The 14,558-nt window shown below is 38.4% G+C and overlaps 2 protein-coding genes across 2 annotated transcripts; both read left to right on the plus strand.

Moving 5' to 3' along the window:
* Window positions 1-1,859: 1,859 nt before the first annotated feature.
* Window positions 1,860-6,192, plus strand: LOC131298197 (protein SOSEKI 2). Its single transcript, XM_058323543.1, has 6 exons — window positions 1,860-2,451; window positions 2,730-2,799; window positions 2,892-3,004; window positions 3,885-4,301; window positions 4,574-4,934; window positions 5,840-6,192. Exons 1-6 carry the CDS (start codon window positions 2,208-2,210, stop codon window positions 5,970-5,972), a joined length of 1,338 nt encoding a protein of 445 aa, XP_058179526.1. The 5' UTR covers window positions 1,860-2,207; the 3' UTR covers window positions 5,973-6,192.
* Window positions 6,193-9,552: 3,360 nt separating this feature from the next.
* Window positions 9,553-12,765, plus strand: LOC131298198 (pollen-specific protein C13-like). Its single transcript, XM_058323544.1, has 2 exons — window positions 9,553-9,944; window positions 12,240-12,765. Exons 1-2 carry the CDS (start codon window positions 9,803-9,805, stop codon window positions 12,566-12,568), a joined length of 471 nt encoding a protein of 156 aa, XP_058179527.1. The 5' UTR covers window positions 9,553-9,802; the 3' UTR covers window positions 12,569-12,765.
* Window positions 12,766-14,558: the final 1,793 nt, after the last annotated feature.

Genomic DNA, 14,558 nt, shown 5'->3' on the forward strand with positions numbered 1-14,558 from the left:
AATTTGACTTGGAACAAAATAGAAGGAGAGTACTGTATTATCTTGGAAAATAGAAGGGGTTGGCTTGCCCCAATCTCTTCGCTTAAATGATATCTTTTCAAATAACCTCCTTGGGATTGGCTTGGTAGTTAAAAATTAAAATGGTTTTCTCTAATAATTAGGTCTCAAGTACGAAATCTTTCAGGTACTATGATTTGGTTGGGGTCAAGACTTACCCGAACCAAAACTATGCGACTTGCGTATTTTGCGGACAGACCGTTCATGGACATGGGCATAACTGCCTGGTTCGAACAATTGAAGTGAATAAATATCGAATTACTACTGCCAACACTATCGTAGTTAGTTTTTTTTTTCTTTTTTGAAGAGAAGTATCATATTGGTAATTACTAATTCTTATAACGACCGACTGATATTAATTAGCTGTGTAGTGGTCCCTCATCTCATAACTCTTGGTTATTATGGTGGGTAAAACTTAAAAAGACCCCAATCAATGCCAACCATATATGTTAAAAGCAGTACTGTAGTAGCTAATCAATCTCATTCTTGTCTCTCTCTTTTTTTTAAAAAGAAAAGAAAAGAAAAAAATATCTCATATTTTTTTGCTTTACTCAACAGCCGGAAGCTTTTAAATTTGTACCCAACAAAAGGTTCCATATTTTAGCCCGTTCCAGAACACGAAAAAAATTCTTATTTTTTAAGAAGGTAATTTCAAGCTCAAATATTATGAACTTATTGAAATATAAAAATATGCAATATGGATCTTGTTTGAAAGAACTCACCGAGATCTTTTATACAATGCAAAAAAAATTGAAAATATATTTTTCATTTACATTATTTTTTAGTTTAAAAATGTGAAATAAGCTGCTTATTTTTTAAGAAAGTTTCTGGAACGGGGAGCAACTGTCTCAGCTAGAAACCAGCAAAGTAAAAGAACACAGTCTCATGTTTAGTCTTTCAACTTTTTATAAAGTTATAAGCGTCCCAAGATTTCAGATCTGCCCCCTGAAAGTTTTTGACTTTAACTATAACGTCCTTGCCACAAATCCACTTTAAAACAACAATAAACAAAAAAAAATAAAAAAGTATTTAGTCTGCATGCCGGCCACTTGGTGGAGTCAACTCTCAAGGGTAACAATTGCCATCCAATTTGATATATATGGATGAGAATGGATGAACATGCATGTATAGGCTTCATGCTTAATTATTTGGGCAATAGCAATGAGTTTTCTCAATAACATGGTGAGAATATCTAGAACGTTCGGAAGGATATATAATTCATTTGATGAGAAGTAAAAGAAATATGTCAAAAATTCGAGCGGCTAAAATAGCTACTTATGAAGTAACGAAACTCTTGTTGCTCTCCATCTAACAGATGGGAATTATTCCTTTTATAAGGTTGGCAATTAGATTTTATTAGTCAAGCACATAGAAATTTGATAGAGGATAAGTAACTTTTAAATACATTGTCCAATTTGCATAGCAATTCTAGTTTTTTTTTTTTTTTTATCCTCCTTAGCAATTCTAGTTCAATCATCGGGCAAAATCCATTTTGACCCATATGATTTGAGTCATGCACACCCCTTATGGTTCAAAAGTGTGTATGTAATACCTTACGATTTGAAAAAATGTGCACACATCCCTGGCCGTTATGTTTTTCATCCATTTTTTTTGTCCCTCCCTCTCTCTCTCATCCCATCCCTCCCTCCCTCTAGTCCCACACCGACAAACCTATGTGTGATGAATAAGGGCGTTTGAGCATCATATGCACCACAAATTATACAGTACCATAGTAACCCTGTAGCACGAATAGTCAGCAAAACGCGATCCAAATGCCTCTGCATGCCCAACCAGTGGTGCCCTGCCCACAAATAACCACAAGTGTAGACCGGAGCTCCAATTACAGAATCGTGCCCCTGCTCTGTCGCTCTCTCTGTCTCCCTGTAATTTTTAAGGAAAAGATAAGGAAATTTCTGTTTTCTGAATGACAATATGTGTATACAGAATTACAGATATGGATATACGCCTTCCGAGGTCTATAGCGTTCTGTCTCTGTCGTAGATCTCTCTCTGTCCCTGTAGCTCGTGTGTAGTGAGATTAATGCTGTGTATATAACAGAACTTGTGTGGTCCCTGTGGAGTCATATTCACATTTTCAATTTACTCAACGTACGTGGACAGAGAAGATCTAGAGAGAGAGAGAGAGAGAAGATGGAGGGCAGCGGCCGGGGGAGGAGATCATCGAGCAGAGAGATGACCACAGGTACAACAAGAAGTCCAGAGAGGGCCAGAGTGGGAGGAGCAAGTGTATTGAAGCCGACGAGGCCAGTGGTGGTGATAAAGCCCACTTTCAGGAAAGTTCAAGTGGTGTATTATCTGTGTAGAAATGGACTGCTTGAACACCCACATTACATGGAAGTTGCCCACCTCGCCCATCAACCTCTTCGTTTGAAAGGTTCGTAAGAAATGGACTGCTTAATTGATCTCTATGTCGGTTTTGTTTGTTTTTTTTAAATAACCGGATGTTCAGTCAGCTTGCACGCTTCTATCATTTTGAAGCACTTAATTTAATGATTGGCCAAATCCTTCGATGGCCCCAAAGTTTAAAATGTTCGACCTCTGTGTAATTCGATCTCATAGAGGACAAACACCTATTTTGTTTTCTCTCGTGCCCATTTGATCAAGCCTCTTAGTCTTGAGTTAACTCTATGTTGGTTTAATGTTTGTTCTCAGATGTAATGGATCGACTCACAGTTCTCAGAGGCAAAGGCATGCCCTCTCTCTATTCCTGGTCTTGTAAAAGGTATGAGTTTCTTTTTGAATTTGGCCTGGCCTGGCCTTTATATAAACCAAGTTAAGTGTAATTGGTGATGGTTATTACTTAGTGCAATACAGGAGCTACAAGAATGGGTATGTGTGGAATGACCTGGGAGAGAATGATGTTATCTACCCATCAGAAGGAGCTGAATACGTTCTCAAAGGCTCTGAACTCATTCAACCCTGCACTGGTTAATTTTGTCTTTATTCCCTGTTTTTCTTTCTTTTTTGTCTTATTTTAAGGGATAGAGTACCGTTTTTACCCAACAAAGCTTTCTTTTATGGAGTAAATCATTTCGGAATCACAAAGGACTGTTCTTTTGAGGGTCTCAAAATCTATACACATGGTTTTCAATAATTTTTTTTTCATCTCTTTCCGCTTATTACTCTTAAAAATCTCCCTCAAAATCCAATGTTTTCCATCTCTCGCCATTCTCCGTTGCAGTTTGCCATTTGTTCATTTAAGAGGATTTTGTCAAGAAACAAAATATATATTGCCTCGTTCGGTCGTGGGTTTAGAAAATTTTTTGGTTTGGTTTTTGGATAATGAGTGAGGAGAGAAAATAGGATAATAATTTGGAATAGGGGTAATGAATGGAGAGAGATAGAGAGAGAAATGAGATTAATGATTGAATATAGGAACAATTAGTGGAGAGATAAATGAAAATAATGATTAAAAATATAGGTAATAAGTGAATTTGGGTTTGGAAATTTTTTTCTAAACCCACAATTGAACAAGGGCTAATGAGATATGAGAGTTAAAAAAAATTAAAAAATAAGAAAACAAAGAAATAAAATTACAATCTATTTTCTTATCGGAGGACGGGGCTGAGCAAATTATCATTCGTAAATACATTGTTTCATTTGCGAACTCCGCAAAAAAAAGAAAATCCCTTCGTCCTAAATGTATATTTAAAAAGTTTAAAAGAAAAGGTAATAAATCAAAAGTTCGAAATTTCAACTGAGACATACTGTAGTACAAAAGTAATATGCCTGTTTAAAAAGTTGGGTTTCTTGTTTTTTTTTTTAAAATTTGTGTTTGTTTGGTATCTATCTACATTCTTCTATCAGAAAAGTTCCAACAACTTCAAGTTAGCAACCTATCACAAGAAGTCCCGGACCCCACATTCCACAAAAAACGCAAGCCCGTGGCTACAAAACGACAGTGTGATCAGCCAGAAGCGGACGTCAACTGTAGGTCTGAAGAAGAAGAAGAAGAAGAGGAGGAGGAAGGAGATAATGATGATGACAATCAAGATGGTGATGAAGAAGGAGAATATGAAGACAAGAAGACATGCTCTATGACTATGACCCCACCACCACAACATGGCTCTCGTTGCTCTAGACGAGTTTCTGAGTTAACTCACAAGAACAAGAACACTTCAACTGAGCTGACTCTAGATGACTCGTCTCCGCCCTCTACTACTTCTTCCACCATCTCTGACAAGGCCCATGACAACAACAATGCGTCTATGAGATTTGAGGATGGTAATGTCGGTGTATAATTTTCTTCTATTGTGAAATTTTCAGATAAAAAAATAAAATACTTTCGTGCATAATATTTGGAACAAGATATTTAAATCACTGGCCACAAAAATATTTATTTCATATTTTATACGGTAACTTTGTTCATTGGTTCCATGACTCTTTCTATATATATATTACTACGTGTTTAGTCTTTAATAAATTGTCCGCATTCTAAGTTTAAGTACTACAGTATATTGTAGTGGCTAATTGCCTAATTAAACTCCTCCTAACAGGGGATCCGATTTCCTTCGAGTCATCGCTGAGTCGCAACTCGGTACTACTCCAATTCATTTCGTGCGGCGGCTCGGCGTCGTTTCGCGCGATGAAAACCGTGCCAGTCGTGAGCCAGCAGCGACCACCGTCGTGCACGGCCTCGAGGAAGAGCACCGGGAGCAATCTTCACAAGGGGGTGTTGTGTAAGAGGGCGACAAAGGCGGAGGAGGAGGCGGAGATGATCAGTTGCATGTCAGAGAATCCCCGGTTCGGGAATTTGCAAGCAGAAGAGAAAGAGTACTTCAGTGGGAGCATTGTGGAGGAGCGAGCTCAGGTTGAACCTGTGGGGTTGAAGAGATCAAATTCATACAATGAAGAAAGGTTGGTCATGATACTTACCCCTCATATATTATCTATCCCCTGTATCAAAAGTTTTTCAATAATACTACGCTGTGACATATAGACACATCTTTCTACTCTATTTACCGGCCTGGAAAATGCTTTCGAAAATTTGTCTTTTAGTACTTGAGTTCTGCAGTAAGTAATTCCGTAGGTTTTCTTCTTAGAAAAACCTACCGAATGATCAGGGCCCCTCTAAAAAAATATATTCTCATAAAGAAGGAAAAAAAAGGCCCATAGAACTTGAACAACGTACCTATTAGATAGCAAAGCTAATCTTTTCTATTGGGCTAGATAGCTCATCTATTATATAAGTGCTATATTGAATATATTTATTACATATTTTACTATATCTATCCGAGACCCTTATTTTGAGCTAAAGTTCGGAGTTTAAGTTGGAGGCCTCGTCCGGCTTAGCTCAAAGCTGGTCCTTCGAATGATTCTAATTAGAGTTATTGCTTAATGATTGAAGTTTTTTTTTTTTTTTTTTACCAGTGTAAGGCCCCGTTCCACTAACACTTTTTGCATTTTTAAAGAAAGTGCCGTATTTTGTTTTTATTCAAAAAAATTTCACGTTTGATAGTTTTACGTCAAATTTTTGTTGATTACTGATTCGTTTCTTCTTATCAAAATAATTTTTTTTTTTTACTTTTACTCAAATACTTTGAAAAGTAACCACTTTTCATTTTTAAGCAAAAAAAGTCAAATAAATGAGACAAAACGTGCGCTTTTTTAAAAATTCAAAAAAGTGTTAGTGGAACAAGGTCTAGGACAATCTACAATGAATCTTTCATGCGATTGTAGACCAGGCCTATACACTGCAAGTTTACTAGCTAGGTAGCTGAGGCTGCAATTAATTCATATACTGTGTTTTTTGGTTTGGTTAGGTGTTCTTCCAAGGCTGAAGTGGCTGAAACAGTGGAATGTGAACCGAAGAGGGAGAAAGCTGGTGCTGCTGCTGTGACAGCAAAATGCATCCCAAGAATGAAGTCGTCGTCGTCGAAACAAACCAAGAAATAACCAAGCCATAAGGGCAAAAAATGACTCCAGTTGGAAGTCGATGGAGTGAGTAGTTGGAATACTAGTATATAACCCTAGTTATGGACAGTGTATTCTATTGATCAGGGGCCTTTAATTTGTAGTAGTAATTTAGGTGGTGAGAGCTGTTTTTGGTTGTGCTAGCAAATGCCAATTACTATCATCAGGTTGAAAAGGATGGGGATTTGATTCTCTGTCCTCTGTTGCAGGTGCAAAATTTGGTAGCTAGGAATGTGTTTGGCCTTTCGTAGATTGATGACGATCTTTATAATTATGTCCACGGGTCAGGGACAAGGTAGATAGCAGGTCCTTCACCCTCTCTCTCTCTCTAGAAATTACAGCCGCCTCTGATTAGGGTTTCGGGGGAGCCTTCCCCCGTCTTTTTCTCCTCTCCTCACTCTCCTCTAACTCTTCTTTCTCTCCACACTCTCTTACCGTCCTTCTTAGCCATTGATTTCGCCCTTGATTTGGGGGTTTTTCGTGTTGTGCGACCGACATGGAGGACTAGGCCGTAGACCAAGGTTCCTTCTTCAACTCGGCTCCCTCCGAGCCTTTCAGATCGGTTGGCTGTGATGGTGGTGGCGCGGGGTGGTTAGGGTTTGGGGTTAATAACGGAGGAGGAGGTGAAGGGGTTTTTGGTTTTCTACTATTTCTTGTTATGCTTCTCCGACTTGTCCGGATTTCCCCGACTGGTGTTCCCAGTTCGATTTGTTACTAGTCCGAAGTTCCCCTGGATCTGGTGGGTAGAGGTGGTGGGTGAATAACTCTCGCGGGGCTTGGCTTTGGAGCAAGTGGTATAAGGGCCGGGGCTTGGCCCTAGAGTCTGGGTTCTACAAAGTTTTCAACCGTTGGTTTACCCCTGAGGATTTGAAGAGGCCGAAGAGGTTTTGCAGTCATTGGGCGCCGTGGGGTTGTGGTTTGATCGGAGTTTTAGCCCAGGAGGATTTCTACCTCGATCTCCATGCTCAGAGCCTCGCGTGACAGCGGAGGCTTGCCGGAGATGTCGTCTCCTTTGCTTTGGTTTGTGATCCCGTTTATGCCTCAATATTCGGCAACGTGCGGGATTCTCGGCCGCAGCAGGCCGGCGTGCTTGGTGGTTTCATTCACGGTGCTGCATTTTATGTTTTTCTAATTCTTATCTGTTTCCATCGGTTTTGTAGTGTTTGTCTCTATTTTGGATTCTTCGCCTTCCCGAGGCGACTATTGAATAGATTGCTAGTCCCTTGTGTCCCGACCCTTAGTGGCGGTGAGGAGAGTGCCTTTGGCTCGCGCTTAAGATCTAGACACTTTGCGTATCTTTGTCCCTGCATTTCTCGTGTATTTTTCTGTGTCGGGTTGGTTAAAGTCTCCCTTTCATTGTATTTAGATGGACTCGCTGTAAGTGCCGCTTGGTATTTTAATGAAATGTGTTTCGGATAAAAAAAAGAAAAAGGACAAGGTAGATCACATGGGTTTGGGTTTATGATTATGGCAAATTTTGTGAAAACAAATTTATGTGTCGACCGCTTTAAACTTTTTTGCATTTGAATTTGTGCAAATCTGTACCCGCCAAGGATGCCCAGTGGGTAAATTGAACTGCCCACTAACCCACCTGAGCTATGGTACGGATCATGATATATGAATGTTGGTGGATCAGAGTTGGTTCGGTTTGGGTGGTTTTCTAATTTATGATCCGCAACCCAACTAATTAAATCGGACAACACTCACAGACTTGTGTAGACGAAGAAAATGACCGAGCGTTTCGGTTTCAAAACCGAACTGAACCAGCCAAAACCCCTCGCTAGGCAGCCATGCACATAAATTTGTTTGTGTACCAATGCTTTTATATATTGTGGCTGATCCTATGTCATCCTTAGATATAGGTTGTGAACATTATTTCATTGAAGTTCTCTAAGTTGTTATTTTGCGTTCTTAACCATAGAAGAAATTATCTCTAACAGTTACAATTAAAGCACTCAAATCCCCTTATAATTAGGAGAAGATACTTGGTGATTTGTGAACAAAGTTAATCGAATTTGGAGAAGTGGTAAGGCAAAGTAACAGCATCATGTGATTGAGTTAGTGTTGCACTCTCATCTCGAGATTTCAGAATTGCTTATTATATAAAGTTTGTCAATTAAGTAAGTATGCTAAAAATCAGAGTGCTCGGGCAAGAGTTATGATACGGTTAAAGCAACTTTGTCAAACATTTTGTTCTCAAAATCACACTAGGCTCCAAGACAAACGTGATCAAATCATTATTGAACAAAGTAATAGAGACTAAGTAGTCAAGAAAGATAACTGGCCTTTGGATATAGGGATTCCTAAATGGATTGGAAATGAGCCCGCCTTTACACCGACAAAGCCCATCCCATCATTTAAATCCCATGGGCTTCGGTTAAACGAAAACAGTGACAAAGCAACCCAAAAAAAGTGTGTATTCACATTACGCTCCGTATCCACTAAAAATTTTGCAGTACAAATTGTGGCTTTTGTGAAGTTGTTTATACTAAGCTAAATTTTTTTGTCAAACATTAAGTTGTTTCTACTAAATTAAAATATTCAATACATTTTTCTTGTATTACTTGAACACATTTTTTACAATTTATAATTTAGTGAGAATGAACTCGGGAATCCTACTGTTCCTATTGTCCTTTAAGAACCTATTTGATAACAGTGATAGATGAGTGAGATTTGTAAGGTGATGAGATTAAAATTGAGATTGATAATGAGAAGGGATTTATAATGAGAAGGGATTATGATTGGAATTGGGATTGAGATTGTGATTCATAATGAGAAGAGATTGATAATGAGAATGGATTAGTAATGAATATGTTTATTTGAGATGTGATTGGATGATGAGATTATTAATATCATTTTTGTTTGAGATGAGATTAAATGATGAGAATGAATTAACAGAAGACATTGGTAATAAGAATGGATTGAGATTGAACTATTAACACCATCTCCCTCGAGGTATTCCTAATACTCTCATTTTGGGAGATTCGTAATCCAATCAGCTGAGCAATCCACCCTAATTTTATGAAACCAAACAAAGTATTAAAAAACCTATCACCTTCATAATCCAATTTCATTCCCCAAAAACTTTTATCAAACAGGGCCTAAGGGACACAACAGAGACCTCGGGTTCGGTGAAAATAATGAACCAGTCTACTGGCACAGCAAATTTGTGCATAGATTTCTATGTGGGATCCACTACGGGTCCCACAAAAGTGATCCAAACCGTTCATTATGTTTAAAACATTTTTTCAAGAGTCTTCGCGAAAAATCAGCTCAATCCGATACCTATAAGTGGTTGATTTAATCATCTAACTTTTCATTTAAGTTTTTAGAGAATGAAAAGTTAGACGATTAGATCAAGTACTTATAAGTATCAGATTGAGCTGATTTTTCGTGTGAACCTTTGAAAAAATATTTTAAACATAATGAACGACTCGAATCATTTGTGTGGATCCTTTAATGTGCCACACATAAAAATCTGTGTACAATCTATGCACAAATTTGCCGTGCCAGTAGACTTTTTGGAAAATAATTTGACGTTATGAAGTACAACTCATGCTTAGCGGACACGCCCCTAAACGAGGGAAGAGGAGTGGTGGAACCCAGGGACCGAAATTACTGAAGAGAATGGCGGAAGACGCGGTTTTGCTTTTACTTTTTGGGTGAGGCCACATGTGAATATCATCATTCATCACTGCTGTGTGCCAGCCCACAACGAACCACATCTCCCCCTCCCATCTCTCTCTCTCTCTGACTATATAATTCCCCGGTGGACTAGATTAGTAGTAGTAGAAGAAGTTAACACCAAAGAAATGGCCAGATTGGTAGTGTTGTTCGCCCTTTGTGTACTCCCGGCGCTAGCAAGCGCTGCAAACCCATTTCTAGTGCGAGGCCGCGTCTACTGCGACACTTGTCGCGCTGGATTCGAGACCGAAGCCACTCCTGGCATCCCCGGTACGCACCTTCCACTCGATTCACTGTTTTTTTATGCTTGTTCATCAACCATTGGTACATACTCCTCTGAGTCCTCTCATCTCATCCATATTTGCTGGGTTTTTTTTAAAATTATTTTATATCATTTGTCTATGTTTTTTAATTTATAATATTTCTACATCTAGTATAGATCTTGTTTTTTTTTTTTATCCGAATATAGATCTTGTTTGATAAATGTGTTTTATTAAATAAAGTTTTCAAAAAAAAAAAAAAACCCTATAGATCGTAATATATAGAATTTTTTATTTAAGTAGCACGACTGCTCAAAAGAGACGAGAAGTTTGGGATTGAAGGTATAGTTTTTGTAGCCCTGAATTTTTTTTTTGGATTAGTTTGTAGCCCTGATTCGTGGCCCTTAATTTGTGAATTCATATGGGTCGTGCCCTATTTTGTGGGAAAATGGTATGGTGATGCATGTTATTATCCAATGTGAACTGCCTACTTTTTGTTTTCACTCTACAAGGGGTTACGATATATTTTGGGAGGAACTGGAGAATTGGATTGTTTTTTTTTTTTTTTTTAAATAACCAAGTGTCTGGGACAGCTTACATGTACCTCAACTAATTTTGGGATCGTAAACCCACCGTTCACCGGCAGAGACTCCACTTAAAGTCGGAGCAAATACTTTATATAGACTTGCCCATGCCGAATTGATAGTTTTGAACCTGATGCCGTAAAAGAGAGCAAGCTCTTAATTCCCTGGCATTGACCACTTGGTCAATCCGTTCAGGCTGGGAGGATTGGATATTTAATGTTTGAATTGGATCAAGGAAGAATCTAATTCTGTCAGGGATGTTTGAATATTAAATGACCACTTACCCTTAAGCTTTTAGTGGATGAGTATTATATTGGTCACGTGGTGCGGACTCTGTAGTAACTCCACAAAGGATTGCGCTTAAGAGCATCTCCGATTCAATACTCTATTTGAGAGTATCAAAATACTCTATTTTATTCATAAAGTGATTTTAGAGGAAATCACTATTTATATTTACTCCAACCACAAACTTCCTATTTATTCATAAAGTGATTTTAGAGGAGATCCTCCATATTTTCTCTGATTCTCTAAATATGGAGGATCAAAATTCCATCCTCTCAAATAGAGGAGGCTTGAGAGGATGGGTTGGAGGAGTTCTATACTTTCAAATGGAAGAATAGAGCATGGGTTGTAGATGCTCTAATGCACACAAGGGCAGATCGAAACATAATGCAAACTCTCAACAAATTCCGTTTAAGTTTGTAGCAGTTTTCGCTGTTCTAAGCTCTGTTTGGATGGGTCTGCTGATAATCTTGCCATATTTCCATTACTCCCAACCCACAAGGAATTTGACTGAAATGCGTCTGTCTTTACCTTGTTCTCTCTAACGTAAATGAAATTGTGCAAGTTTAGGGAATCAAGAAAAAGTCATTTTCGTGCACTAGGACGTATGCGGTAATGTTAGACTGTAATGTACTGTTTAGATCATATGATTTGTAGAGGGAAAGGAAAGGTGCAGGATTTCTAGTTCCTGACATAGGAAATGGAAAAAGGAATTGAATCCATATCATTATCTCTTCAGTTGACAAATCCTTCCGTAGAGATAAGACCTAGATATAATCTAAGTCTATTTACCTGAAAGGTTAGAACATGAGCTCGAAAGTACTTCGTTAATGACTTAATTTTGCTTCAAATCTTCATGGTTCATAAACTTTCAGGGGGAGATATAGATGCCATGGTCAGCAGTCAGCTGATGGGAAGGCTTGATCAAGGCAATCTATATATCAATACGAGGGTTTTTTTTGTGCCAGATCCGGTAGATGGATTTGGTTCAGTTGTGACTTCTTGTTTGCATAACAAAATATAGTTCATGGCACATTTTGCTGATGTAAATTCCTTGATGGGCATTCATTTAGAACGGTTAGAATGACCAGTAGTCCGTAAATCAGATTTCAATTTCTGTTCCTTTAAGTTTCGCTGATGGTTGTTATTGCTATATCTAGCAGACTAGAACGAAGCTTCAAATTGTAGTGCTCCAATGGCATGCTATGCTATTCCTACCTGTAACTAGGTGTCATATATAGGACAAAGTTTACCAGAGGTCCAGAACTATTCCTCTCTATTTCTCTCTTGATGAGCAGCCCCGTAAATACAATTTCCTTTGTTCATTTGTTTTTAAAAAAAAAAAAACTAGCTAGCATCACACAATTGGACAACATGGCTATCGTGTACCTATTTTGCACTGTTCATTGATGGATTATTTTGATTTTGTGCTTTGTTAGGTGCTAAGGTAAGAATCGAGTGCAAGGATAGGGACACTCTGAAACTCAAGTATAGCATCGATGGAGTGACCGACTCAACCGGAACCTACTACATCATGGTCACCGGTGACCACGGCGACAACCTATGTGATGCGGTGCTTGTCAGCAGCCCACAGTCCGATTGTTCTGAAGCAGACCCCGCTAGGAATCGCTCTCGTGTTATCCTCACCCGCTACAACGGCCTCATTTCCGATGCTCGCTTTGCGAATGCCATGGGATTCCTCAGGAGTGAGCCCATGTCAGGGTGCAGCCAGCTGCTGCAGAAATATCAGGATACTGATGATTCCTAGATAGAAATTGTTGTTAGTTTTCCTCTCAAGCTATTAGTAGTAGTATCTGAAATAATTTGGTACTGTTGATTTGATAACTATGTTTGTAGGAGTTATCCATAACTTTGTGTGCTACTACTATGTTGTATTGTGTGGTCACGTAATTGTGTGACTTGGAGAATATGCTTGGTATATGCCATCTTTGATTATTTTGGTCACCTTATTGTCTTCTCTTCTCTTGATTAGGTTTCAATTTCTTTTTTTTGAAAGGCAAGTCTTCTATTAGAGATCCAACCGGATCAGAGAGCAAAGCTCAACAGGGAGATTACATGGGGAAAGGAGAAAAACAGCACCTAATCTGCTAGCACAAGCTATCCAATTAGCACATCTATTAGCTTTCCGATTACACCAATTGAAAACAACATTAGAAAGAATTGACAAGGAAGAGATATCATCGCTTGAATAGTCCAATTCTTCTTTTTTGCATTTGGTTGGAGCATATCGATCAAAGGTTGACAGTCTGATTCAATAATAGCATTCATTTTACCCCATGCCTTGGCCATAGACACCGCTACCCGGATAGCCCAAGCTTCAGCTGCCAGAGCAGAAGAAACCTTGATTCTCCCAATTGGTCATTCTTGATTAGGTTTCAATTTCATGCTGTCCAAAATATGGTTGCGGAATCGAGAACAATTGGTCATTCTTGTCGCCTACCTGCGAAGAGTCAGATTATTTTGGACCTTGGTCACCTATGTTGCACAGACCAAGACTTTCTTTCTAAATAAATAAAACGATTTGAATCATTGAATAGAACTTGTTGGATTTCATTCTGCATCATATAGTCACATTGGTAACTGCCACATGAGAGAATTAAAGTTTAATTTTGTGGATATAAAAGCACCATTTCCAACATAAATAAGGGAGTATAATTACTAGTACTAGAATTTTGGAAGTCTGCAGGACCATGGCTCCCCTCTGCCACCCTTGTTTGTACGCCAGTGAATGATCTAGGCGTTGAGATGCTTCTCAAACGGATGAGGTCCCTAACATACTGCTAAGATTTGCACTGTGGCACTGGCAGCTTCTCTCTCTCTTTTCAGATCCTCAACTACTTATGATGATAAAACGACACGAACAAGATGAGCGAGCAGTAGAGGATGTGAGTTTGGGGATCCCGGGGTTTGGAGATTGAAGATATGGAGTTCTAAACATTACTAATTCACAGATTTTGCATCGGCGATCCTGGCCCTGTTTCTGATTCTGGTCTCGGGGAATTTTTTTAGTATTTTGTTGGTTGTTTGTTTTGTCTGGAATGGTATTCCATTTATGCTTCGTTGTTTACTTTGAATTGATTCTAAATAGCCCTTGCTTATTATCTTAATCTTTGACTTGGGGTGCCGCTAAACTAATGGACTAAAGCTTATGTTTATCACGGATTTCTAAGCATGTCATTCTCTTCACAAACATCAAGTAAAATACGAATTTTTTTGACTATTCCTATTAGCTTGTAAACCATTTAATTTAGCGAAAACGCACCCTTGCACTCCCCTGTTTCCAATATTCCTTGCCCATGTCTAAATGAAAGAATTAGGTTCTCTACTTTTGTGCTTTTTGCTTCTCTCTCCCTTATGGGGTTGTGTTACTATTTTTTTTTTTTAAATATATTTTGGATGAAATTCCTTTGTAATTTCGTTGCTATAAGGAAAGGAAAAAAAAAAAAAAGTAGTACCAAATAATGACATGGCAAGATTTTAAGGATCTTTCTCTTTCTTTAGTATTGATTTGAATTGAGAGATATCGATGACGGAAACGTCTACTCACACAATTTTATTTACAATTGATTTGCCACATTAGTGCATAGGAGTCATCGTTTTGATGATCGGAAATGTTCACTTTATAGAACACGTGAGAAGTAATAACGATGCCAAAATTTGTGTTTATAGTTGTCGATAAATGCATGATCATAACACATAGAAAACTACCTTACACAAAAGATAAATGTGTCCTGATC

This window comes from Rhododendron vialii, chromosome 8a, assembly GCF_030253575.1.
Source record: "Rhododendron vialii isolate Sample 1 chromosome 8a, ASM3025357v1".
Taxonomy (NCBI): Eukaryota; Viridiplantae; Streptophyta; class Magnoliopsida; order Ericales; family Ericaceae; genus Rhododendron; species Rhododendron vialii.